The 27,693-nt window shown below is 41.5% G+C and overlaps 1 protein-coding gene across 14 annotated transcripts in view; it reads left to right on the top strand.

Moving 5' to 3' along the window:
• The window catches only part of NAALADL2 (N-acetylated alpha-linked acidic dipeptidase like 2), a 953,294-nt gene that overhangs the window by 589,173 nt on the left and 336,428 nt on the right, over nt 1–27,693 (top strand). For all 14 annotated transcript variants that reach the window (XM_065557737.1, XM_065557735.1, XM_065557733.1 and 11 more), the window contains one exon: nt 13,378–13,528. In XM_065557737.1, coding sequence (XP_065413809.1) covers nt 13,378–13,528 — 151 coding nt within the window. The remainder of the gene's footprint in view (nt 1–13,377; nt 13,529–27,693) is intronic.

Genomic DNA, 27,693 nt, shown 5'->3' with positions numbered 1-27,693 from the left:
GGCTATCTAGAGAGGAGTTACCTCATGTGAAGATAACTCACGTTAAGTCTGCTATGAAGACATACCCATTCTTTACAGAATGTGACAAGTGGCGAGTGCAGCAGCATAAACTGCTTGGGGCAGGGATTTTTTTGTTTGTTTAGTTCTGTGTTGTGGAGCCCTGTTCCAGGACTGGAGTTTCTGGGCGCTAGTGCAATACAAATAATAAATAAAATAATCTTACCTTCCTGTATATAAGCGTGTCCATACTCGTAATTGTATGAGGTGCGATTCTTTCTAGTACACCAGCAATACTGAGTACTACTAAAATAATAAATAAGAAAGAGGTCTTGTTTTTTCTCAGAACAGCAGTCTGAATGATTACAGTGATGAAAGACACTTCTCAGCATTTATAAACTGTGAAATGCACTTGAAAGTTAGTTTGTTGTTTTTTTTTAAATTAAATTAGTGTTTTGAGGTGTAATGTTTGTGCTAGTCATTTTCCAGAAGAATGCCATCTCCTGTGACATCAGAACTCTGCTATACAAGATTGTAAATCAATATGCAGTGCTTGAATATGTATCTTTGTTATGCTGTACAAAGCACACGGGATCTTTTATAGAGGAGAAGGCAAAAATGCCGCATTTATTGAGAATACAGCAGTTAGCACATGCTTTTCAGTCATACACATACACACACACACACAAACACACACACAGAGTCCTGCCAGTTGATGTTTATAGTTACCTGTCCAGAGTCTGGATCAATCTAGTGGCCAGACAGATTGGTCGCAGAGGGGAGCCGGGCTCTGTTGGTCGTGATCTGATGCTCCTGGAGTGTGGCAAGCGAACCCAAACCCCATGGCAAAGCACCCTGTTCTTATGGTCTTTTTTCTCTGTTGAAGTCTATGTATTTTGCTGTCTCCATTTCTGACTGGTTACTTCTTATTTGGTGTAAACATTCCAATACATCTCCGAGAGGGTCATCCTGTCCTGGTTTAGATTTAATCAATTGTCCTTAGGGGTGCCAGTCTTCACCTCAGGGTTGTCAATCTGCCCTTTCTTCATTATGGATGCGCATTGATGGAGTTGTTAAGTCTCTTCACTCCTTCTTCCTTGACCATTTCGCTATAACAATGGCCTTCACAGCTTATCTTTTACTGATGCATACATTCCTCATTCACACAAGCAGTCTTTTACAGTTAAAGGTATACAGCAGTTTTTATGTTGAGCAAGAAAAGGCATTGTAAATTAAGCCTTCCTAAATCTTATAATCAAAACAATTTAAATTGGGGCCCAGGCCTTCAATGTTCCTCTAATCTCCTTAACATAGACACAAAACAAGATCCTTTCTAAACCTTAAAACAAAGAAATGTATATTTAACTAGACATTATAACTTATCCTAAAACAAAAGGGTGACCATAATCAGTCATAAGGATTGTTCTGGTCTGTCATTCCTTTCTGCTATTCAAAAAGGGTGGCTGATAGGATAAGATCAAATCATACATTAATTCTCATAATACAATTATAAAATCCTGCTCCTACATCTTGTGTACAGTATTACATGACAAATTCTTCCATTGGAAATATGAAATATTTAACAATAACAACAGGGTTGCTTCTGATATTTATCCTGTAGAGCAGCGGTTCTCAAACTGGTGTCTGTGAGGGTACTCCAGGGGGTCTGCAAGTCATGTCTGGGGCCACCGGTCCCACTGATCAACTCCTCCCCCTCCCTCCCAGTGCCTCCTGCATGCTGCTTGAACAGCTGTTCTGCAAAGTGCAGGAGGCATTGGGAGGGAGGAGGAGGAGGAGTGGGGATGGGACATGCTCGGGGGAGGGGGCGGAAAGAGGCAGGAAGAGGAGAGGCCGGGGTGGAGCGGGTGTGGGAAGAGGTGGGGTGGCAGTGGGGCCTGGGGCTGAGTGAGGGTTGTGCACCCCTGGGGAAAATTAGAAGCTGGCTTGGGGGGATCCCCGAAAAATTTTAAATCAAAATGGGGGTCCTCAGGTTGCTAAAGTTTGAGAACTGCTGCTGTAGATAGAAATAGTAGGGGAGATGGGAATCAAGAAATAAGGTGGTGAGGGGAGAAGGGGACAGGGAGGAGGATAGGCAAATGGGCCTTGATATTGCAACTGACTGTATGTAGAGAGAGAGCCCTGCTAACTTCAAAGAGGATTCAGATGAACACAAAGACATGTTCATGAACAGTCTGTTGCAGATTTGGGGCTTGCATGAGTCTGGTCATACTTTATATTAAGGTTCGATTTATAATTGGGTTATTAAGAGTCAGTGATGATCAATAGCTCTTCTTATAAATGGTTTATCAATTGTTATAGTGCACAACAAGTCAAAACATGACATCTACTAATGTGCTCATGCATACTACTCTTGACTGTGACATGCTTATAGCATATTAACCCTTTATAAATCCCTTACAGAGGGAATCTTAATATAACGTGTGATTGAGAGTGAACTAAAGTGACCAGAGGTCAGGTGCCCATTGTGGTTTTATTATTTAGTTCAGTTTATAACATGCCTGTGATGGGGTGTATAAATCCTGCACCAGTGAGAGAGGGGTTACAGAGCTGCTGTGGGCAAGGCTGGCCCTGCCCCTCTGACGCTGTCCATCATGTCAGGAGTGGAATAAGGATGTAAAAGTAGGGTTACCATATTTCAACAATCAAAAAAGAGGACGGGAGGAGCCCCGCCCTAGCCCCGCCCCTGTCCTAGCCCCGCCCCCGTCCTGTCCTAGCCCCGCCCCTGCCCCTTCCACTCCCTCCCCCTTCCTGCCCCCTCAGAACCCCCAACCCTCCCCCCCACTCCTTGTCCCCTGACTGCCCCCCAGGACTCCACCCCCTCCCTAAGCCTCCCTGCCTCTTGTCCCCTGACTGCCTCCTCCTGAGACCTTCCCCATATCCTAACTGGCCCCCTTAGGATCCTACCCCCTACCTGTCCCCTGACTGCCCCAACCCTTATCCACACCCCCACCCCCTGACAGCCCCCCCCCAGAACTCCTGACCCATCTAAACTCCTCTGCTCCCTGTCCCCTGACTGCCCCCTCCTGGGACCCCTGCTCCTAATTGCCCTCCAGGACCCCACCCCCTACCTAAGCCTCCCTGTTCCTTATCCCCTAACTGCCCCATCCTAAGACCCCCCCCCAACTGCCCCCCAGGACCCTACCTCCTACCTGTACCCTGACTGCCCAAAACCTTATCCACCCTCCCCCAGAAAGCCCGCCCCGAACTCCCGACCCCGCCCCCGCTCCTTGTCCCCTGACTGCCCCCTCCTGGGACCCCTGCTCCTAACTGCCCTCCAGAACCCCACCCCCTATTTATGTACAGGCGTGACTACCTGCCCTTTCCTGGTTACTATACGCGGCCAGTCCACATCCACATCCAGTAGTTAAAATAAATAAATAAATAAACTAATAATTTAAATTGGAATTTCATCCATTAATAAGTATTTATTATATAGTTAAAACCATTCTATTGAAGGGCAGATATTAAATAACACTAAATATGTTAATGTTCAAAACAATATTAAAAATTTGAAAATTTAGAGCATGGAAACCAAAATAGCTAAAATTTAGTTTTGGCAAGATACACGGAATGGAAACTCCGGGATCTTTACCTGTCACTGAATATAGCCATCATACCAATAGTGGAATATAAAACAAGTCTACATATACTCTCCTTAAAATTTTTACTTCTGTCCATTCCCAATAATTGTAACAAATCATTATTACCTTCACTCCACTTGCCACGCGCCCCAAGCACAAAACCAAAGAAGTGGATATTTTTACCTCCCGTTAAGTTTTTAATTTCTTCCTCTAATTCAAGATAATAAGCCACCTTCTCACTGTGGGCTTGTTCCAAACTTCCGGCATTATCCTCCCATCGCACTGTAACATCAACCACCACTGCTGTATCTCCTTTTATAAATATAATATCCGGCTTTCTTAACTCACCCTTACTATTTCTCAAATGGGGCTCTATCATTGCCTTCCACCCTAATTTACAAACCTTATCTACAACTGCAGACACTACTCTATTATGCCTTTTTATCCTAGCATTCTTAGTCTTATAACATTGTCCTGAGATATGGGGAACAGTCTCCCGCACTTTACCGCACCATCTACAAAGAGCATTCACACCTCCTCTTCCTCTTGCTAATGTCTCCCTAGTAGGATAAATATTTGCCCTAAGCTGCAATGCTGCGATATACGCTGACGATTTAACTTTACTAGAGTTTCTAAAAATCGAATTACTAATTAAATCATTTTTAAAATATTTTATCCCTATTCCCTGACATCTCAGTTCCGACCATCTTAAAAATTCCTCTTCCCTCCATTTCTTGGGATGAGATGTTACTGCACTAAATGACAATATTTTATCCACAAGATTTTCTCCTGCATATAGATAAGATAGGTCCATCCAATCATCTCTCGAGACAATATGTCTCCTCCATTTACGAATTAACATATTTGGGATTTGCACACTAAACTTAGTGAGAGCTAAACCACCATCCCTACCTCTAGAATAAAATATCCCATCTGTGGTACACTGAGGTAAATGTAAAATCTCTTTAACTATTTTTCTAACTAACACATCAAGATCGTCTAAAAGATTAAAAGGGGGTTCTATTAAAAGAAGATTATAAAATAGCTTCGGTAAGATGTAGGTCTGTAAAATTAATATTTTTTGGGCCGGTTTTAATGGGGCCTTAATTAAATTCTCACTCCAATCTTTCAATTTTTCTTTAAGTACCGGTCCCCCTACACCTATCCAGGGATCTATTCTAGCCCCTAAATATTTTTCAAAATCCCCTGGTTGAACATATTCAATCTTCTCTGACCCTATCTGCCAATTATCCTTAGGATTAACTACATAGGTTTTATGTTTAGTTAAAATATGAAAGCCTTTCGTTTTCTTCACATTAACAGAGAGATTAGTATTTTTACAAAACTCCTCTAAGATACCCAAATTTTTGATCATTCCTTTATATGAGCTACTTAAAATTGCCACATCATCAGCAAAAGCCAATGACGTGACACTATTACCCTTAACATAAAAACCACTTCCTTCTACTTCTAATCTAGTTAAAAGGGGATCCATAGCAATATTAAACAAAATTGGGGACAACGGGTCACCCTGCTTGACCCCCCTCCTAATTAAAATAGACTCAGTAGCTTCATCACCCACCCATACCCTAGTTGTGCAATTATCATAAAGGTCCCTAATAATATCTATAAAATGTTCATCTATACCAAATCTTCTCAACCCGGCTATTATATGTCCGTGTCCCACAGAATCAAATGCTTTAGCCAGATCTACGAACACTATTGCAATTTCATTCCCATTTCGTTTAGCCCCTTTAATCAAATTATCTAATATAGCAATATTTTCCTCACACCCAGGGGCGGATATAAACCCTTTTTGTCTACTACATATCTTAACTGTTTCCACCAGTCTTTTTGCTAATATTTTGGTATAGATTCTAATCCAAACTGACCCAATTGTCAATGGTCTCCAAGATGTTAACTTCTTCATTTCCTCCTCATCTTGTGTCTTTGGTATTAAAATCGTTCTATTTTTCTTAAATTCATCTGGTACCTGTCTATTTAGAAACCATATATTAAAAATTTTTGTAAGTATTAAGGAGTCTAAATTAAAAATATCCCACAAATTGCTCACTTTTACTTTATCTGGGCCAGGAGCACTATCTTTTCTTATTTCTGTTAAAGCTATTCTAATCTCATCCACAGAGATCGGACTCATTAATATATCATTATCCGCATTCTCTGTGGATGATGGCCACCCTATCATATTACCATGTCCAATTGTTCCCAAAATATTTACATAGTATTCCTCAATTTCTTTCATAGGGATAGCACACTTAGCCTTATCTGGCTCTCCCATTATAATGCGAGTCAATCTTCTTCTATCCTTATCAAATAATTGTTGATAGAATTTATACTTAGCTTTCTTTGTAGCATATCTCCTAATTGCATTAAATTGCTTCCTTCTCCCCTCCTTTCTAATCTTCCCTTTTCCTTTATTCCTCAACTCTATTTGACTTTCATTTCTAGGGTCCTGTCCCTCTACTAATGAATAACATAATTTTTCCAACATTGCCCATCCGAGAGCTTTTGTTAAATCCTCCTTTAATAATCCTTCAATTTCCCCTAAACTATTTATTATTTCTCTTCCCTCCCTACTTTGTTTTCCCCGTTTACATATTTTCTCCACTAAATCCACTTCTGGATGTCCTTTTAGTGGGAAAATCCTCTCTCTTGGGGGCGGAATTTCTAATATATTTACTCTAATGTCCTCTACCTCAGTCACTTCCTCCCTATCTCCTATTACCACTAACTTCTTCTTTGCTAATTCTCGTCTTTTATCTGATATTTGTTTATTCGTTTTGGTCCTCATCTCGCTCTCAATACATTTATTTATATTCCTTTTCCCAATATATTTCCTTTCCAACTGTATAAGCTGCGCAACCTCATCTTTAGTCCATATACGAGATCTAGTCGATCCCTCTTTGATCCTACTTTTTGCAGCCATATCTTCTTTTCTTTGCTCATTCCTCACAGCAGGGTGTCTATGTCTACAGTGTTGGCTCAATCCAGATCTAGTATGAAAACCAAGCCCACAGACCGAGCACGTATGGCTCTTCATTGGGGTATCCGCCTTCTTGGGTATGCACTTGGGGTAGTGGCAAGCTATATTATGATATTGAGAAGATTTTCCACATTTACTACATACAACTCGTATGGCTTTACTTTTATGAACCACATTAATGTGTTTGGCCCATTTACCAAATGTTGGTAATATCTGGGGACATATTGGACAATTAAAACTATCAACGGGATACTCTAAATAAAAAACCCCATCCTTCCACGAACTACTTTCTAATATATTTATATTACTACCAATACTGTTAAGATCCTTATTACGATCCCTATTAAAATCAGTACTTGATTCCCTAACATATGGATCATCAAATGTACTTAAATACTTAAAATCTGGATTAAAACTGTCCATAGTTAAATCATTAAAAGTGTCCCTTGTAAAAACCATCGGTAAGATAGATAAAATCTCCTCACCATGATTATCACAAACATTCTCCTCTACCTCCTCTCCATGCTCCACTGGGAGGACTTGATTCTCACTCTCATTCTCATGAGACTTCATTATAGTCCACACCATTTTATCCATTGGTCCAGCGACCCTGATCACACCCCTAATATATTTAACACTGTCAGCCGGGGCATCAAAGCCAACAGCGGGGGCGTTATTAACCCGGTCCAGCGCCAATCCGGTATAAAAATATAAATTACTTTTTTCCATAGCTAAAAGATTTACCCTTCTCAGGGGGAAACTAACCCTTTCCAGGGGGAAACTAACCCGTACCTGGGGGAAACTTACCCTTTCCAGGGGGAAACTAACCCGTGCCTGGGGGAGACTACCCTTACCAGGGGGAATCTAACCCTTACCAGGGGGAGTCAACCCGTACCTGGGGGAGGCTACCCTTACCAGGGGGGCATCCATGTGGCACCATATGGGGCTGCCCAACCCCGTCCCACACCCCACTGAATGTGGGATGTGGGTTCGTCCTCCGCAATCCGCCTGGCTATCCAAGCCAGTTACCGACTCTCACCACGAGGAGGTAGCGGTTGGACTTGCAATCCAGAGGCTTTCCTCAAAGAGGGGTCCCAAACAGCATAATGTCGAGCTCTAACGGGTGTGTGAGAAAAGGCTCAGATCTTGGTAGGGGTTGCCCCTATTGACCGGGCTCACGCCCACCCCCACCTCACCGATAACCCATTCTCTCACTACCCTCAGGCAATGTTTCCGTCCAAGCCCGACAGCTGAGAGGGTCCAGAGACGCATGGAGAGCCATTAAGAGAGCCATTAAGCCTCCCTGTTTCTTGTCCCCTAACTGCCCCCTCCTGAGACCCCCCCACCTGTACCCTGACGGCCCAAAACCTTACACCAACCCCCAGACAGCCCCCCCCCGAACTCCCAAACACCCCCCCCCGCTCCTTGTCCCCTAACTGCCCCCTCCTGAGACCCCCCCCCCACCTGTACCCTGACGGCCCAAAACCTTACACCAACCCCCAGACAGCCCCCCCAGAACTCCCAAACACCCCCCCCGCTCCTTGTCCCCTAACTGCCCCCTCCTGAGACCCCCCCCCACCTGTACCCTGACTGCCCAAAACTTTACACCCCCAACCCCCAGACAGCCCCCCCGAACTCCCTGACCCATCCAACCCTCCCCCTGCTCCCTGTCTCTTGACTACCCCCCCCCCGAACCTCCCTGCCGCTTCTCTGACCCCCAGCCCCCTTACTGTGCTGCAGAGCAGCGCGCTCGACAGCGGGGGAGGGGAGCAGGGTCGGAGCTCCAGGCGAACGGCCAGTGATCTGTGAATGCAGGGAGAGGAGGGGAGTGGTGTCAAGTTTCAGGAGAGAGGAGGGGGGAAGTGCAGGAAGGGCTCTGGCTCTGGCTCTGGCTGTCGGAGCCCCGGCTGGTTTGTAAGCCGCGCGCACGCTCTGCATGGGGGGGGGGGGGAGTCCGGACATTGACAAATTCCCCCCGGACGCTATTTTTAACCCGAAAAAGCCGGACATGTCCGGGGGAATCCGGACGAATGGTAACCCTAGTAAAAGCAGGCAGTTCCCAGCAGTTGCTGTGCATAGGGAAAGACCAGACATGAGACTACAGTTCCCAAGGGAGAATCCTGGGAGCTTTCAGGGGAACTGCCCTCAGGGAGGCCATTCACCAACGCCCTCTCCCGCCCTGCCCCCCACCTACAAGGAGACAATAACCCTGGTATAGTTTGGCAAGTTTCCCCTTCAAACACAAGTGGACTATTTGACTTAACTTGTATCACCAAGACCCCTATTTAGGCAAACGGGGCGGGGGAGAGAGAGGTTTTTTCAGTATCCGTACAATCCATCAGCATCCTGAGAATTGTGACACAGCCACTATACCACGCACAAAAAGTTATCCTAGGCTCCTTTGACAACATTTAGAGACAATTCCATTAAAACCCAGCAGTTATCCCACAATAAAACCCACCCTAAACCCAATCAAATAATGCTCCCGCACCAAACCAAAACTTTTCCCAACACTTCCGTGTTCTTGGAGCAGCTTTCTCACTCTCCAAAGGCCTTTGTGAAATGTTAGGCCTTCATTGCATCAGCAGCCATTGAGTCTCTTAACTGTGCGCTGTTGCCAACGTGCCAGTGAAAATCAGGGCTTGGGAGTAAGAACTCGTGGGTTTCATTCTGAATTCTGCCACTGACTCACTGTGTGACTTGGGGCAAGACAATTAAGGCCTAAAAGTGAGATTTTTTTCAAGAGCTCTCAGTGTTAGCCCAACTGTGCTCCAGGCAGTTAAGGCAACAGTGAAAAATCCCAATGTAAAGGTCCATCTTTTCTGTGCTTCAGTTTGTTCATCTTTTTAAAAGAGTATAGTAATTTGAGCTAGTTAAAATGTTTTTTGTCAGAAACTGTTAATTAATGAAAACAGGAACTGTTTGCAGGAGAGAGTTGGTTTCCATAATCTCCCAAACTGAAAAACAAAAAAAAATTTGAAAATGTTTTCGAAGTTGTTGAAACATGTTGTTTTGACATTTTCGAAATGAAAAGTTTCATTTTCTGGTTCAAAAAGACTTCCCTCCACCCCCATAATTTCACTTATACAACATCCTTTTCTCTGTAACCATGGCAGCAGCAGCAGCTGTTGCATTGTGTGACTACGACCTATGCAGCCTTTCTTAATGAAATAGAAGAATTTAATATTGGAAAAATATATTTAAAATGTAAAATTTTTAAAATACATTTCAAATAAATGAAATGACTTTGAACATGTTTACTGCCTTTTCTATTTCTGTTATTTATTATAATAAATGGAGAGATGAAGGAAAAGATGTAACTGGAGAAGGCTATGGGCACCGAGGAAAAGAGGCAATTGTAATTTTAAACACACTGTCAAACAACTTGGCTTTTAATGCTGCTTCTTTCTCTTCTCAATGATTGCCTACACCATTTATTATCTGGATGACTATCTGAAGATGGAAGTAAAAACAGGAGGCAGAACATTGCAATAGCTAACTGACATGCAACTTTCTATTATTGCTCATTCATGACATTTTAGGACTCTCACCCATATTAACCCTTTAAAAACATCTATTGTACTCATTTAAAACCTGATTCTGCAAACTCTTATTCATATAAGTTGCCTTTATTTAAGCAGATAGTCCTACTGTCTTCCAGAGGTTACTTATTTGAGTAAGATTTGTAGGATGGACTATGATGTTACACAAAACTACAGTAGAGTTGCACCTTTTTACACAACATCTGAATTTGACCCATGGTTTGGAAACAAGGGCTAAGGACCATATATATTGTAAGCTTAGTATTTGCAAAGAAGGCCATTAGAATACAGCAGTATGCGGTAGCTAAGAGTGCACACTGGATTTTCCTGTCTTTACTTAAAAGCAAAGATAGATGTGAACTAGTTTTGAAGCTTGAGCCAAACACAGAGTGTAATACCACAGAAATAATAAAGACACGTCACAAACAACTGTACTAAAGTCCAACATTTAACAAAGCAAAAAGTAAAATAAATAAATGTACCCAGAGAGAAGTAAAAGGGGGAAAAAAAGAAAAGGCACAGGGAAACAGACAGTGAACCATAAGATGGAGAACAGTTACCATACTATGGTACTGAGACTAAGGTCTCAGTAAAACAGGATGTTGCAGAAAGCTAATACACTTGCAGGTTTCAGAGTAGCAGCCGTGTTAGTCTGTATCCGCAAAAAGAACAGGAGTACTTGTGGCACCTTAGAGACTAACAAATTTATTAGAACATAAGCTTTCGTGGACTACAGCCCACTTCTAGAAGAGACCTCCTCAGCCTTCTAGAAGTGGGCTGTAGTCCACAAAAGCTTATGCTCTAATAAATTTGTTAGTCTCTAAGGTGCCACAAGTACTCCTGTTCTTTTTGCGACTACACTTGCAATCACTCCTGACATCTTGTAATAGCCACTCAAAAGGCCATTGACAATGTGCAGTTAGAATGCAGGGCTGGCCTTAGAGGTGGGTAATCAGGGTAGTCACCAAATTGCTCAGCTATCTTTTGTTTGTGTTGTGTTTTTACTCAGCCACTCAGTGGGCACTAAAAACATTTTCCACCCTGAGGCTAAAACACGAAGGGCCAGTGTGAGGTCACTGGAGCAAATGTTTTAGAAATAGATCCAAATTGTGCATATTGAGTAATAATTTTGAACATTTATCTATTGTATATATTTTTGTTAGTGGTGATATAAAATATATAGTAAGAGAAATGGGGGCTGCACTTTTAAGAATGGGATGGGGGAACACTGAGTGAGCTAATTCAGCGTAGAGCGTTCGGTGTATGTGTTACTGCTGCAAGAGGAGACTGGCCTGTAGCTGGGCACTGAGGAGGTCTCTGTCTGCAAGAAGGTCTTAGAGCAGAAGGTTTGAGTTCCCAGAATAAACAGTGTTCTCTTTGAAACACAGGCAGAGCCTTGTGATTAAGAGTGCAACACCAGGTTTGGTAACGTACCTCTCAAATGCCGGAGTGGCCTCAGACATAGTACAGGTTGATCGGTCCATTGCTGATATACAGGGCTATGTGGAGAAAGATCATTCTGTTTCCTGGAGGATTTCAATATGTTGAATTTGTTTTTTATTCCAGTTCAGAACTAAACCCCCCAAATTCATAATTCTCTGCAGAAAAGAAAGCCTGAGGGTCTCCAGATCAGAGACCATCTGCATGGATGGCTGCCTGGAAGCTGCGGACTCTGAGAACCCTGGCGTTCCTAGCCCCAGTATAGTTCACCTTGCTGGCTGACCCCAAGCTGTGGATCCTGTAAGCCCAGGCGCCTCAGCCGTGCAGCTGGTGAGCTGGCAGGAAAGGCGGCAGGTTTCCAAAGCTGTCTCATTTCCAGACAAATTTCACTGAAATTGAACCATCTCTACAGATTGTTTTGATTTCGACAAATTGGCAAATTCCAAAGACAATCTGTTTTGTCAATTTTTTTTTTTTTTGACCAGCTCTACTGATATAACTTTTCCCAGGGTAGTCTCCTCTTTCCATCATTTGCCATTTCACCTGTCAGAAAAACAACCCAGTAAACCCCATCCTATAGAGAGGCATGTCAATCTTCCTATTTGCAGAGCTGGTATTGGGATGGAGCTTGTAGCTGTGGTCCACTTCTGAGGCCTCTAGGGTGACCAGATAGCAAGTGTGAAAAATTGGGACAGAAGGAGGGAGGTAAAAGGCACCTATGTAAGAAAAAAGCCCCAAATATCTGGACTGTCCCTATAAAATCGGGGCATCTGGTCACCCTAGAGGCCTCACACTGACCACCTGAGCCCATGCCCCTCACCCTCTTCAGGTTTCCACTTGGTGATGTTGCCAGAAGTCAGGTAGCCTTTCTTTTTCAAAAATCCAAGTAGGATCACTCCTCAACCAGCCACCCAATGCACCAACAGTTGGGAAATAGACGGTGTCACCTGATGATGTGCTGGATTATAGAGGAGCTCCTTGTTACATTTTTAACAGCCCCTTATTGATTTAGTGCTACTGAAAGAATTTAGAATTTGAATCTCTAGAGTAAATTAATAGAGACCGTTTTAGTGGAGGCCTGATTTATCTGGGCAGAAACAAATCTGTTTACATTGTGATGCCTACATATTGGCCACTGGAAGACTTCCCCCCCCTCCTCCCCCTTTAAATGAAAGGTTGAAATTTGCAGCATTTTGCATCGTGCTACACTACTTTGGAGAGACTAAAAAAAGTAAGAGCAACATTTTTTTTTTCTGAACCAGCATTTCTCCCCCCAGTTTTCAATATTAACTGTCAGTTTATATATCAACTCCTAAGTGCACATAGTATAACCCTCTTAATATATAAGCAAAAATGAAGTCTAATTTTCAGAATGAAGGGATTATTTTTATCTACTCCAGTTATTTAAAATATGACATATAATTGACAAGGCCCCAATTAAACTATGTGCATAAGCATTTGACTAACTTCTACAGGACTGCTCATGTGCTTAAGGTTAGCCATGTGCTTCCATACCTTGTTGAATCAGGGCCTAAGTGATGTAGTTACAATACAATACTTTGCAAAATTTAGATGGATTTTAGGTTGATATTGTCAGATCAATTCATTTCATGTGCTGTATAATTTATGTTTAAAAGAGAGCTTATTTTTGCCATTATGCTTGGAGGTAAATGTGGGGAAACAGAGTTAAATCACTTTGTTTTTCTTTTATTCCTTTTTTAATATAGAAGCTACTGTGTTGTGGTGTCAAAGCTTTTTGTTAATAGTCACCTTTGTTTCTCTGTTTCCTCAGCTTTCTCTGTTAGAAGAGGCGGGGTTTGGAGGCGTCCTTCTTTATGTTGATCCTTGTGATTTACCAAAGACTCAAAACCTTAGTGATAAAGCATTCATGGTTTCCCTAAACAATGGAGGAGACCCATCGACACCTGGTTATCCCAGTATTGGTAAGTACTATTCTAGGTCTGTCCAGTTAAATGGCATTTTAAATTTGATTGTAAATAATACATGAGCTGAAACAATAAGCCCAGTCCTGATCTCAGGCACAAACCCTGAGTGAAAGGGCTTTGCACAGAGGAGCAATATGGTTGAAGGGATAGAATCCACTCTCATAACCTAGATGTAGGCTATAGAATTGTGTAACTGGCCTCCAAAGGCTACTGCAGACTCTTGGTAGGAGTAGGTGGATTACACACCTCCTTATGCTGGCTTTTGTCAGTACATTCACACTCCACCATTAACCCTTGTAGAGAGCCACTGTACAACAATTCTCTTCACAGTTCAAAGGTTTGTGTTGAATTGGGCCCTCCAGGAACTGTCCTCCACTAATGAGGCAATTTCCATTACATACTGGGCTTTGTGCTGGCATGTTGTGCGTGGTGGGGGCATTTGACTTTAGATGTAAGTGCAGTGTAATCAGAAAAGGTTATAGCAATGATCTCTTGTACAATCTTTGCCAATAACACTTTCATATGATATACGTTCTACTTGCCTAGTTTCAATTCTACCAGAACGGACCTGGTCATTTCATCTAATGAACTTTTGCTTTGTTAAGTGATAGGAGGGCAAATGCATTTTTTGAAATATCTGAAATAAAAAAAAGATGTTAATTAAACATAAATGTTAGTGTGCCACAACAATGGTTTTGAAAATAATTTCTACCTGCAACATATCAGACTATACGTTCTATTTAAAATCTTTGTTCTAGCAGTTCAGTGAACTTGTGTTCTGCCTGTCTGCTATCTTTTCTGCTTTACAACCTCCTTTAATATCTAGCTAGATGGAAAAAGTATTAAGAATCATGCTATGAGTTTGTGGCAAGGCTTCATCAAGAATATTTGGTCCAGTTACTAACACAGACATCTTAAGGCTGACTCGAATTGGCACTAAATCAACTGAGGCAATGCTGAGATGCTTCATGACTAGAATGGCAGAAAATAGAAATATTGGCCTAGTTGTCAGAGAAGGGTGTTAGCTATTCACATCATGAAATGCCTTGACAGCTCAATGGGAAAGGAATTGCACATTTTCTCAGTGTCTCACTATACCTGACCTAGAACTGCCATGGGAACTACAGAAGTAAATGTAGCACTCTTTGAGCTTTATTCTTAATCATTTTGTGAAGAGTGGTCTGTTTATCAGTCTGGCTGACTGCATAACATTTCATTTACGCTACATGAAAAATAAAGTTAATTACAACTAATACGCTGATAGTAGGATGCCGGGTTATTGTCTTAGGCCTGGTCCCCACTAAGCCCCCACTTCGGACTAAGGTACGCAAATTCAGCTACGTTAATAACATAGCTGAATTCGAAGTACCTTAGTCCGAACTTCCCGCGGGTCCAGACGCGGCAGGGAGGCTCCCCTGTCTATGCCGCGTACTCCTCTCGCCGAGCTGGAGTACCGGTGTCGACGGCGAGCACTTCTGGGATCGATCCCAGAACATCGATTGCCTGCCGCCAGACCCTCCGGTAAGTGAAGACGTACTCTAAACCTCGTTTGTTGTTTTGCTGACAGTTACACCAAATCCTCTTTTGGGTTGTGTAGATTCCAATCTCTAGTTTCAGGGGGGAAATACAAGAAAAGAAGCTGATAACCTTAACAGAGGAACAGAGAGAATTAAGTAGGTTGATGATTTGTGCTAGAACCTTAAGTATCTTGCACCTGTTTTTAAGTCTCTAAACAACATTCATCAGCAGCAATAGGCTATCATGTGTCTAAAGTATTTGTGATAATCTGGATGCAATGATAAACTGAAGGGATTCTGAGGAGAACTCTTGGGATCCTCTTGTTAAAAGCTGTGTCACCAAGTGGTGGAGCAAGCTGGAATGGTTTCTCTGTCTCTGATGGTTTTCACACTTCTCTGAAGACCAATAAATCACCCTGGCCAGAATTAACTTGTGTCTGGGCTGTATACAAATAAGTCTGAAAAGCACATGTTTTACCTTTGTAATATCACATGTCCGGTATTTAAAATAAAATCTTGGGGACAAATAGGATTGTCCAGATGCTTATCCCTCTTCCCTGCAAGCACAGCACATACCCCCTGGTAAATTGAGTTTATCACAGACTACAGGCAGGGATTTTTATGGAAGCCCATGCTTAAAATATTGGCAGCACATCATTGTCTGCAGGATACCATCTGCACTTTATCCATTGCCAAGGGGAGAGTGTAAACTGTTACCATTACTGTCTTGGGATAAGTGTAATCTGTAACACACATGAGATAGATCAGAAAAGGAATGGTCTTTGGTGAAAACTTCAAAATCTGTAAAGGAAAAAGAGGATGGGGATTTTAATGTAATTTGTAACTGAAAACTGATGAATCTTACAGCACATTTTATCCCGTTTTAGTAGGAAACCTGTAGACGTCTGAGTGATCCAAAGGTAATCATTGTTTAAGCAAATCTTTGCACGCTACACCCGTCACTGTACTAAATGACGTGGGTGCAAAGTTAATAAATGTCCTAATAAGACCTACATAATATGTACAGTGTCCAGATCAACCTCTTTCTATTTATAGTGAATCTTCTTTTCTTACCCCCAAAATAAATTTCTTCATGGCCTCAGAATTAGAGCTGAATGAATACTTTGTTTTTTAATTATTATTATTATTATTTAGAGGCTGAACTGAAAAAAAATGGTGGGTTTTAAATTGAAACTGAATTTTCTTTTTTTTTTAATTTATTTTATATATATATATATATATATTGCCAAAAGGATCAAATGAAACATTCCGTTCGGTCCAAAAAATCATTTTTTTTTCATTTCAGATCATTTTGGGGGGTTTCCCAACTCTCTCCCACTGTGTGTGTGTGTGTGTGTGGTTTTAAAAAATATTAGCTAAATTTCTAAATGAAATACTGTTTTGAAACAAAAAATTTGAAATATTTTGTTTTGAAATGGCGGAAAGTAATCCTTTTGCAGGGCAGGCACCAGCTCAGCAAGCAGGTGCTTGGGCGGCCGAGGGGAAGGGGCGGCACATCCGGGTCTTCGGCGGCAATTCGGCGGCGGGTCCCTCAGTCCCTCTCGGAGGGAAGGACCTGCCGCCGAAGTGCTGCCGAAGAAGAAAGCGGAGTGGTGGAGCTGCCGCTGAAGTGCCGCTGATCGTGATCACGGTCCCCCCCCTCTCCCCCCGCTGCCGCTTGGGGCGGCAAAAACCCTGGAGCCGGCCCTGTCCTTTTGACCTGTTTATAAACCAAAACTGCTCACCAAATTTGGACCGAATTTGTGAAAAGTTTCAGTGTTCCAAAAGTACATTTTTGATGAGTTTACTATTGGTGGGGAGGAAAGTTGTCCCAGCTCTACCCAGAATATTACAGTGGTTACTTTTTCCCACCATCATTTTTTGGAGGTCAATCACACTTTTAATAGGATTTATGTAATTGATTATACTAGATTGCTGGGCTCTCAAAAAATTCCAATTCAAATCCTGCTCTTTTATGAAGATGGAGACAAAATGCAGAGCTTCAGTATGTGGATTACTTTAGGATGTACCAATAATGAGATGCTGGGTGAGGGGTGAATGTGCCTCATACCTGTAAGTGGCACAATCCCTTTATCTGTCTGTAAAGGGCAACCAACACAGCTTGGCAAGGAGTCGTCCAGGTGCTCCTCTATAAAGATAGCTACTGCCTTGTTTGCATCTTTTGGGCCCTTTACTAGGTCCTTAGCTTCTAATTTGACATTGTTAATCTTGGTTCTGCTGCTTCTTCACTATGACAGCCATGGGATAATCCTCTGGGCCTTTGTCAGCCTCTGTCCTCTCTGCCTGGTTTTGATTTTCAAGGACAGTCTCTTTCTCAGGAATCTTGCTTTGAGTCTACATTGTGTCACTCTTGAATTTGAGGGGTTCAATGCTCTGCACTCGGATTTAGGAATCGGGGGCTAAGGAGCCCTGCAGTGGAAGAAACATGAGATCTAGGGAGCTGTGAGGGCTCTGGGGACAACAATAGGCAGGAGCGGGACCATAGAAAAGTGCATTACAGAGAAGCATGATGAGTTTCCCTTCTCATTTTTTGCATTTTGACTTTTTGAATGCTGTACTTTCTCTTGCCCAGCTAGCTATGTCAGAGATATGTTTGGTTTTGCTATTGCTGTACTTCAGAGTCATTTCAAACCAAATCTGTCTTCAGACAGAAAAATGGTTCAGTAAACGAAGATACGGACAGAACCTATTTGTCAATCTTAGTATGTAAATAGTAAAGTGTCCTCACTATGAGCGGTAAGAACCCTGTGCCTAAGATAAGGCACTCAGTAATAGAATTCCTATCTATGCAGTGGGGGAATGGAAATTATATCATGAAGAATTCTTCAGAAAGCATGATAGAAACGTCTATCAGTTTTAAACGCTGAAATATAACAGCTCAATTGAATAAAATCCTACTATATTGAGAGGAGTATCCAGTGTAATGTTCTTTTCAAGAATTTCACAGAGAAATTATAGCACTAAAGAAAATAGATATAAACTGTTCAGAAGTATTCTGTGCTTCAGATCCCTGTGCACAGCCAGTCATGTGAGCCATAAAACAGGTGTGGGAGCGAAATCAGTTATAATAAAGCACAAGGCTTGTGTGCATGCGTGTGTGTGTGTGCGCGCGCGTGCACGTGGGGCTAGATTGTGACGTGAACGACTTGTGCACAGAGGTGTAAGGAGAATTAATACCTACCACCTCTTATATTCCGCATGGGCTACCTAGACCTTAGGTGTGGGCACACAGGAGTAAGCAGATGGGAAAGGAGAGGGCAGGGAGGGTCTGTGAGTGACTGATGCACTGACTGAATTTCCCCCCACACCCAGTGAGCTGGTCAGTGCAGCTGAAATGGCACGGGGTGTGTGTGTGACATAATTTGGAGCTGGTATAGGGCAATGGCAAATAGCTCCCCCATGCACCCACTCGCATAAGATCCCAATCTTCTCACATTAAGTAGTACATTACTCCTTGATTTCAATGAGATTGCATGCATAGTGATGTGTTACATAAAGTGATTAAGGGTGGTAGAATCCGTTCCATCATTTTCATAGAATATCCTGTCTGAGCATTCCCAGTTACTGATATCTTCTATCCACATTACTGGAACAACATGGTGTTCTATTCATAGAATAGGTACAATAGTCACCTTTGTCGTTCTCTTTCCTCACCTTTCTCTGATAGAAGAGCAGGGTTTTGAGATGTTCTTCTTTACCTTGATCCTTCCAATGTACTTCAACTATGGCCAGGAAGGGACCCGTTTGGATTGAGAGAGCAGTTTAATTTCCAAGTCTGTTCAGTCTTTGACCTCTCTGGCCAGCTTTGTTCGTTGTTAATCTCAGCAGACACTTGAACTCCTGTTCCATGGGTAACACCAAATTTTTTTTTTAAATGTTATTCCAAAATCAAATGAAACATGAAATTTTGAAATTCCCCACAGAACAGGAATTCCAAAACTTCATTCATTTTCTAAATATTTTTGAGGCTTCTTCTGATCTGTCCAGGGCCCCGGCAGCCTTCCATGTGGGAAACTGGGCAGCACAGGGAACCTAGGAGCCAGGAATTCTGAGGAGCTGGGAGCTTTGGGAGCACTGGCTCTGGGACAATTTACCCGGCAGACAGCTGAGAAGCTAGGAGCTGGGGCTTCCAGACTCTGGGCTTCTCATCAGCATACCAGGAGGGCTGCTAAGGAGCCAGGTTGGTGAGCTGACAGGATAATACCATGCATGGTTCCATCAGAAACCTGCCTGGTTTCTGTCAGAATATTGTAGAAATCAATACTTTCCTCAGAACGTTTCAGTTTTGATGAATGAGCATTTTCTGACAGAGAAATGTTCTTCTGGAAAATTTCTGACCGGCTCTATTCAGAGAAGTGTCAATGTTGATGATGGTGGCTTTCCTGTTGTTATTTTGTAAATACGTTCCGGACACTTATCATGTAGTAGGAATTGGGTAGTAGCAACCAAATCATTGCGAATGGAGAACTGAACAGCATGGTTTACAGAGATGTTTATTACTGAAATATAGCACAGTATATCTTCATTACTCACATTCTTTTAGTACCTGCCCTTTTACCATACAAGCAGCAAGGGAAAGTAATTAAATTTAACGGAGCAACATCTTCCAAATAAAGATATAAAGCAGGTGTTGTTTAAACATATGAGATCAAATCCTGTAGTCCTCAAACAGAACGTAGATAAAACGTTCACTGAATTCAAGGATTGCATCATTTGGGTCATGGAGAGGAAGGATGGTGTGAGCAGGTGACATCCAGACCCTGCTCCAAACAGAGTTCACACAGCTTGTTGCCAGTCAACACTGGCCCATTCAGAAAAGGAACTCAAAATAAAACAATACAAAATCCAGCCCAAGGCTTATCCTCAATTTTGTATGCTTGCAGGCTTCCTCTCTGAGGATTATTCAGCCCATAATTTAGGACTTCGCGATAGCCTCTCGTGCCCAACTCCCTCCTCTCCACCTTACATCTGGGTTGGACAACAACCCATTTTAAATGGAGAATTGGCAACATCCATTCAATATAATCTGGCAGAATAACGGGGTTGGGTTTTCAGGCAGAAACTGTCAGACAAGTACAGATAGTGCTGTGGCTTGAGCACAGGGCCTGGAATCAGTGTTTCTGGATTTCACCTGGCATTGGCCACTGTTGGAAGACAGGACACTGGGTTGGAAGCACCATTGTTCTGATCCAGTATGGCCATTCTTATGTTCTTAATTGTTTCTTTGCCCCTGCCTGTGTGACCTTAAGAAGACACTTCTTTTTCTCAATCTGTAATAAAGGGAAAATGTGGGTCATAACAGAATTGTCATGCATAAAAACTTGCCAATTGTGTTTCAGATAGCTTCACTTCTGTGCTTGCAGTATTTTTAGAGAATGTTGCAAATACCAAGGTTAAGATACTTTTGGTATGTAAGGGAGAGATTCTCTCTAATCTTTATATGGGTGCGCAATTGGAAAGGAGGGAGTAAGGGGCCTCTGTTTCTTATTGTCACCTACATAAATCAAGGACAGAATTCTGTCCTGAAGGCTTCTAAGGGATCCCTCTGAGATGATCCTTCCCTTTTTATGTGTTACATTATATGCAATTTGCACAATCTAGCCCTCGGGTACATTTTTAAGCATTACTATTTATTTTACTACTTTGCCTCCCCGTGGTATTGCAAGACACTGTTCATTGATTTAAAAGCTCTTTGAGATTGTCAGGTGCTATGTAAGTGATAAATATTATTCATTATTAATAATAAATCCACTCTCTGTTTTCTCCTTACACAGCTGTTATTTCAAAATGTACTGAAAGCTGCCTTAACTTGCTCTTACCATTACAATAAAAAGCCATTTTCCCAGAAAATTCCTCTACTCCAGCCCATAAGGCCTCACAGGAGCCTCGTTCTCTAAAATACTGTGTAAGAACATAAGAATGGTCATACTGGGTCAGATCAATGGTCCATATAGCCCAGTATCCTGTCTTCTGACAGTGGCCAGTGCTAGATGCTTCAGAGGGCAAATGAACAGAACAGGGGAAATTATCAAGTTAGCCATCCCCTGTCATCTGGTCCCAGCTTCAGGCAGTCAGAGGTTTAGTGACACCCAGAGCATGGGGTTTCATCCCTGACCATCGCGGCTAATAGCCATTGATGGACATATCCTCCATGAATTTGTTCAATTCTTTTTTGAACCCAATTATATTTTGGCCTTCACAAAAACATCCCCTGGCATCAAGTTCCACAGGTTGATTGTGCGTTGTATGAAGAAATATTTCCCTACGTTTGTTTTCAACATGCTGCCTATTAATTTCATTGGGTGAAATGGTTCTTGTGTTATGTGAAGGGGTACTAACACTTCCTTATTCAATTTCTCCACACCATTCATAATTTTATAGACCTCTATCATATCCCCTTAGTCCTCTCTTTTTCAAGATGAACAATCCCACTTTTTTAATCTCTCCTCATATGGAGGTGTTCTATACCCCTAATCATTTTCATTGACCTTCTGTGTACTTTTTCCAATTCTTATTTATCTTTTTTTGAGGTGGGATAACCAGAACCACCTGCAGTATTCAAGGTGTGGGTACACCATGGATTTATATGGTGGCATTATGAAACTTGGTCTTATTATCTATCTCTTTCCTAATGCTTCCTAGCATTCTGTTAGCATTTTGACTGCAGCTGCACATTGAGCAGATATTTTCAGAGAACTATCCATGATGACTCCAAGATCTTTCACATTCAGTGCCACTTTCCTCCTTCCCCCAAGCCTGACCTACTCTGTCATTCTTATATATTTTGTACCTTGGTATTACCATGTCCCATTGATTATCATCATTCCACCAAGTTTCTCTGATGCCTATTATATCAATATCCTCATTTAATGCCAGGCATTCAGGTTCGCCCATCTTAGTATTCAGGTGTTTAGCATTTGTATGCAAGCATTTATAAAATGTGTTAGTATTTAATTGTTTGCCTTAATCTTCTCCTCTTTAGTAGTATATAGAATTTCTCCTTTAATAAATCCTCCCCCAAGGGATGTCTCTGTCTGAACTGTGGGCTCCCCCACAATTGTTGTCTTTTCCCCAGCCCTTAGTTTAAAAACTCCTCTTACCTTTCATAGCCCACTGTACTTTAGAGACACTATGTAGCCCTAGTGTACTTTAGAGACTAGCAATATACCCCTCACAACATTTCAAATCTAAAACCCCCAGTTGTTTCCCCCTTTTTAGTTGCTTTAAAAGTAAAAGTTGCCATTTGCTAGTGAGGAAATTACTTTTTTTCCCTTTTGTTTATTGTTTAAATATTTTGTACCCCATTACTCCTAATGAGGTTGGAAACCTGAGGTTGCATTAGGGAGGAAAAAGTTCAGCTTTAATTGAATACGCACATTGCGTGTGAGCAATTTGTATTCAAATAAGGCCTGATTCAACGCTCACTGAACACACTAGATAGATTCCCATTCATTTCTGTGGCAGTTGGATACAGACCTATGGGGAGAAGAATAAAATTATTAATTATTTCAGGGCTTGGGACATTAGACTGATCTTCTCAGGTGCCTAGCACCCACAGATTGAAGACAATCCGAGTTGGAGGTGCTCAGTACCTCTGAGTATCTGAGGCATTAATTTTACAGTGTAGAAACAAAGAGAATTGTTATAAATCTTGATAATTTAGAAATCCACAGATGGGGTAGCCAGAGAAAGGCAGTCATTTTCTCAGAGAATGACTCAGCGGTTCTAAAAGGCTTAAATATGAGAAAACACGTAGATACTCGTCTCATCTCTCACAACATGCAGATACCATGAGCTCTTTAATATGAGTGGTCAGAGGGAGATTGCAAAAGGAACGAGCTCTAGATTTTAATAAGTAGACAGTATTTTTGCCTGTCGTTTGTAAATGAATTTTCTTCCTCCATTACCAAAGCCTTTTAGTTAGTTTTTGCAATGAATTTCCTGTCTTACATATTGATTTTTCATGTTCCCTCTGTTGTCTTCTGGTTTTATAAATAATGTGGTTTTTTTTTTAAAGCTATACAGTGCCCTTTGACTGCACTGCTTGAGACTGAAGGCATGTTAGTGCAGTCATTGGCTATGGGCATATCTGTTAATCTTCAGTAGCCAAGACAGTATATTTAATTTGCAGTGCTGGTGTCCCTGTTTTTTAATTTTAAGGGTCTCAAGGAAATCTTTACCACTGTGGTATAAATTTGAGTATCCATTAACGGTTTAGGACTGTGTCATAAGGGCAAGGCTAGAACTGCTGTGGGACTTAGATGAGCTAAGCAGGTTAATTGGGAAAAAAATATTCCAGTGTATTTGCTTTCATTTTAAAAAGATGAACATTGCTTTAAAAAAGGAGGAAAAATAAGTTGAACTTTAAATTTAAAAGCCATAGAGTGAATGCAAATGAGCTTCACCTACAATAATTGTCTCCTGTGCCATCCTGTTTTTATATATATGTATATATTTATCATGCAGTAAAAGAAGCACAAAATAGATTGTGCTAATTGCTATAGAATAAAGCCCCATACTGTACATACTCCAGCTGGAATGTTCATCTTTTGTTTTCTTGTTCTTCTCCATCCTTGAAATTTTTTTACCCATGTTCACCTCATTGTGGAACTGTAGCAACAGTTGTGAAACACCTGGTGCACATCATAAAAAGCCCTTGACATTTTCAGCCTTAATAAGGTGGTATTGTTTAATTGAGCTCAGTCAATTATTCTGCAGTATTTACATAGGACCACCTGGAATGTGATGCATGCAATTATATGCCGGCTTTATTTGTAGTGAGTCCAATGATTCTGTAGGTTTAGAGACTTGCTGCTTTGTACCTAAGCTTGTCTTCACTGTCCTCTGCTTTGTGATATTTCACTTATTTGAAGCAGCAAGTTGAGCAGAAATTAACTAGAAAGCAGCATTGTCTAACAATGTCTATCATACACATGCAAGATGACCTGTTCTAAGGTGAGGAGGCTAACAAATTTATTAGAGCATAAGCTTTCGTGGGCTACTGCCCACTTCTTCGCATATAGAGTGCATCCGAAGAAGTGGGCAGTAGCCCACGAAAGCTTATGCTCTAATAAATTTGTTAGTCTCTAAAGTGCCACAAGTACTCCTGTTCTTTTTGCGGATACAGACTAACACGGCTGCTACTCTGAAACCCGTTCTAAGGTGTTTTCTTGTAAACCGTTATGATTTGTACACGATCCCTATTGCTCTTACTTGTTTGTTCTTTCAAAGAAGTGTATTTCACAAACTCAGCTTTTAATATCAACATAATTTTTCTATTGCATATTTACCTTTTCTGCTGTGTGAATGGATTGAAGTATTTTATACAAAATCTCTGTTTACAAGTCCCCTAATGACATCCAGGGCCGGCTCCAGCATTTCTGCCGCCCCAAGCAAAAAATAAAAAAAAAAATAAAAAAAAAAAAGCCGCGATCGGCGGCAGCAGTTCAGCGGCAGGTCCTTCGCTCCTAGAGGGAGTGAGGGACCTGCTGCCCCCGAATTGCCGCAGGTGCCGCCCCTCTCCCTTGGCCGCCCCAAGCACCTGCTTGTTAAGCTGGTGCCTGGAACCGGCCCTGATGACATCAGAGGAATTACATGAGGAAAGCCTCAATGTAAAATTACATTTGAGAAGTAAATTTCAGAACAAAAGCTTATAATTGATAGAGTAATTCTATTGATCTGAAAGAGCTATATATCATTTATCAGTAAAGGCAAAAAAGGCATTTCCAAAGATTTTTTTCCCTTTTTGGATAGTTTTTAAAATGTAATTAAGAAATGCTTTATAACAGAGAATCATACATTTTTCAGTATGAAAATGTAGATTCATATTTATTTTAAATGCTAGAAATAGATAAAGTGCTATGTATCCACTTGGTTGTATGATTATGCAATATTTGGATCTGTTCTCCTGCAAATGCATGAAAATATTTATGAATGAATTTTAACAGCACATGGGTCCTGATCCAGCTCATTGTGTTTTCTGGAAAGACTTACGTAGACTTCAGTGGGTTTGGGATCGGGTCTATACTGTGGAAAGAATTATTAATTTTCCCTGTATACATACTTTGCATGCAGTATAACAGAATATATTAACCTAATGATTCCGAGCAGTAATAGCAAATGCATTTGAACTTATGTCATCCATAAATTGCATAAATCCAGTGTTTGCCACCAGCTGCCACACCATTGGACCTGATATACCACTATAATTTCCTATTTTAAGTATATGAAGGTACTATGGTATCTCATACAATGTGGTAACTTTTAGGAAATATTGGATTTTTAATAGTCATCACTGTAGGTAAGTGATTAATGGCCAATAGTTTTATATTAAATTATTGATCTGTAAAGCTAATACAGTCCCGAAGTGTATTAAGAACGATGGCCAGCATTTTCAAAGTTGGAGGCCTAAAATTGGGGACCTAAATCTACATTTCAGCTGCTAAATAAGTGGCCTGATTTTTTTTTTTCTTGTTTTCAATGTGAGTTCAGATGTTCAGAACATCTGAAAATCAGACAATTAATTGGTGTGCCTAATTTTAGGTCCCTAGCTTTGAAAATGTTTCCCCACATATAGTATACAGATATTACTGCATCTATCATTGCGTCTGCTCTAGTTCTGGACTGAAACATGACATCTACTGAGCAGCACATAGTAAAATTACACTATAGTTCGGCAATAGTATTATGCAGTTACATAGTATTTTTCATCAGTAGAGGGAGGGATGTTACAAAGGTGGGTAAGCATTATAGTCCCTCTTTTATAAATGACACAAGGTGAGGAAAGTTAAGTGACTTGTCAAAGGTCATGCAATAGCTCATTGGCAAAATAAAGAAAAGCACCTAGATCCTATGCTCAGCCACTAGATGACAACTTACCTCAGTTTAGAACAGAAAGTGAAGAAAAATGTATCCTTATGAAGCTGCACCAGAAATTTAGATAGACACCCAAGAATGTACCTCCAATAGCACAAGGCCTAAGGTTGCCAGACGTCTGGTTTTCGACTGGAAGGCCTTGTCGAAAAGGAACCCTGGTGGCTACGGTCTGCACTGCTGACTGGGCCACTAAAAGTCCAGTTGGCGACACAGCAGGGCTAAGGCAGGCTCCCAGAAGTGGCTGGCATTTCCCTCCAGCTCCTACGCTCAGGGCAAACATAAGTTATTTGCAATTTCCTGTTTTATTTCAGCTGGAGAATGTAGTTCTGTGTCTCTGTTTGGGGCTACGTGGAGCTATAAATGCAGTGTGCACCTAGGCTCACCGAAGAAATTCAAGATGGGACCTCTCAGCAGCATACAGGTAGCAGTGGCTTCTTCAGTGCCTCTCAAGCCAAGAGGGATCTATAGTAGGAAGTGACTATCTCTTTAGATGGATACTTCCCTAAGGTATCTGAGACGTTTAGTTCTATAAGGAGGGACTGGAGAATGGAGTGATGAAGACTAATTCTATAATGAGCACCCTACAACTGGTTCCTCCTGTCCTCTCTACTCTGTGTCTCTGTATGGGACTTCAGCAGTCGGCCAAAATTAGGGTATCCATTTAGGTTAACCCCATCACAGCTCTTCTCCCACCTTGGCCTTCTCTTCCTCAGCAGTGGATCACTGTGTTACAAGATTGCCCTCCTCTCCGTCAGACAACCAGGAGGAGAAATCAGCTGACCTATTCTGCATTCCTCAGCAATATTTGCCACCATTTTCAAAGCTCATGTCTCCCTAGTGAGACTAGGCAGAAGGGTTGCACTTATACAAAAATGTGGTGTCAACCAGCTAAGACGATGGAATGACCTCTTTTCTTTGTTCTCACCATTGGTGGACATTGCTTGAACACGCTGGGCCCAGTTCACCATTGCCTTGCACCTTACAGCCATTTTACACAAGGGCAAAGTGATTGTATAAGTTTACCTTTTTGATGGGATAGTGTGTTACACTGACTTTGCACTGGTGTAAATGACAACTGGAGATGTAAAGCAATGGTGAAATGGGCCTGCTATGGCTATCAACCTAGCTGTATATGTGAACTTCAGTTACATGGATACATTTGCTCATACAGTTCAGTGAAGAGTTGAACTCTGCCAGATGTTCAGATGAAATTGTACAATGTTCTTGGACACAGGGTGCTAGGAGGCTGGGACTGTACACAGTGGTGCAGCAAACTTAACGCCTGCAAGTGCACCTGCCTTTGACTCGCAGGAAGCAATCGCTGGAAAGTCAGCTGGCTGATTGTTTAGGCCATTAAAGGTGTAATTAGATTTATAATTGAAAATTTGCCTTGTGTAGCCTGAATTGAGCAAAGTAGAATAAACCAACCAATCTTTAACTCAGCTTGATCTTTGTTCCAGCCCATTGCTAGCCACGCTCAGCAGCTATTTAAAAAAGATAATACTACACCGTTCCACTTACAGACAGACAGATACTCCCTACTACTAAAACAATTCATCTCTAGGAGGGGATATGAAAACTGCTTTTTTATTACACAAATACCTACTATCATGTTATATGCATAAAGTCACAGAGGGAAATTAGATAAAGGCAACATTTATCATAATATTTCTTTTTTCAATCTTCCCAACAGAAAAGTATTTGTTCACTTTTCACACTTCCTGTAGTCTCATGTTTCCCCTGTCTACC

The sequence above is a fragment of the Chrysemys picta genome, chromosome 9, assembly GCF_011386835.1.
Source record: "Chrysemys picta bellii isolate R12L10 chromosome 9, ASM1138683v2, whole genome shotgun sequence".
Classification (NCBI taxonomy): domain Eukaryota; kingdom Metazoa; phylum Chordata; order Testudines; family Emydidae; genus Chrysemys; species Chrysemys picta.
Note: the sequence above shows the minus strand (reverse complement) of the source record. Positions and strands in the feature narration are given on the sequence as shown.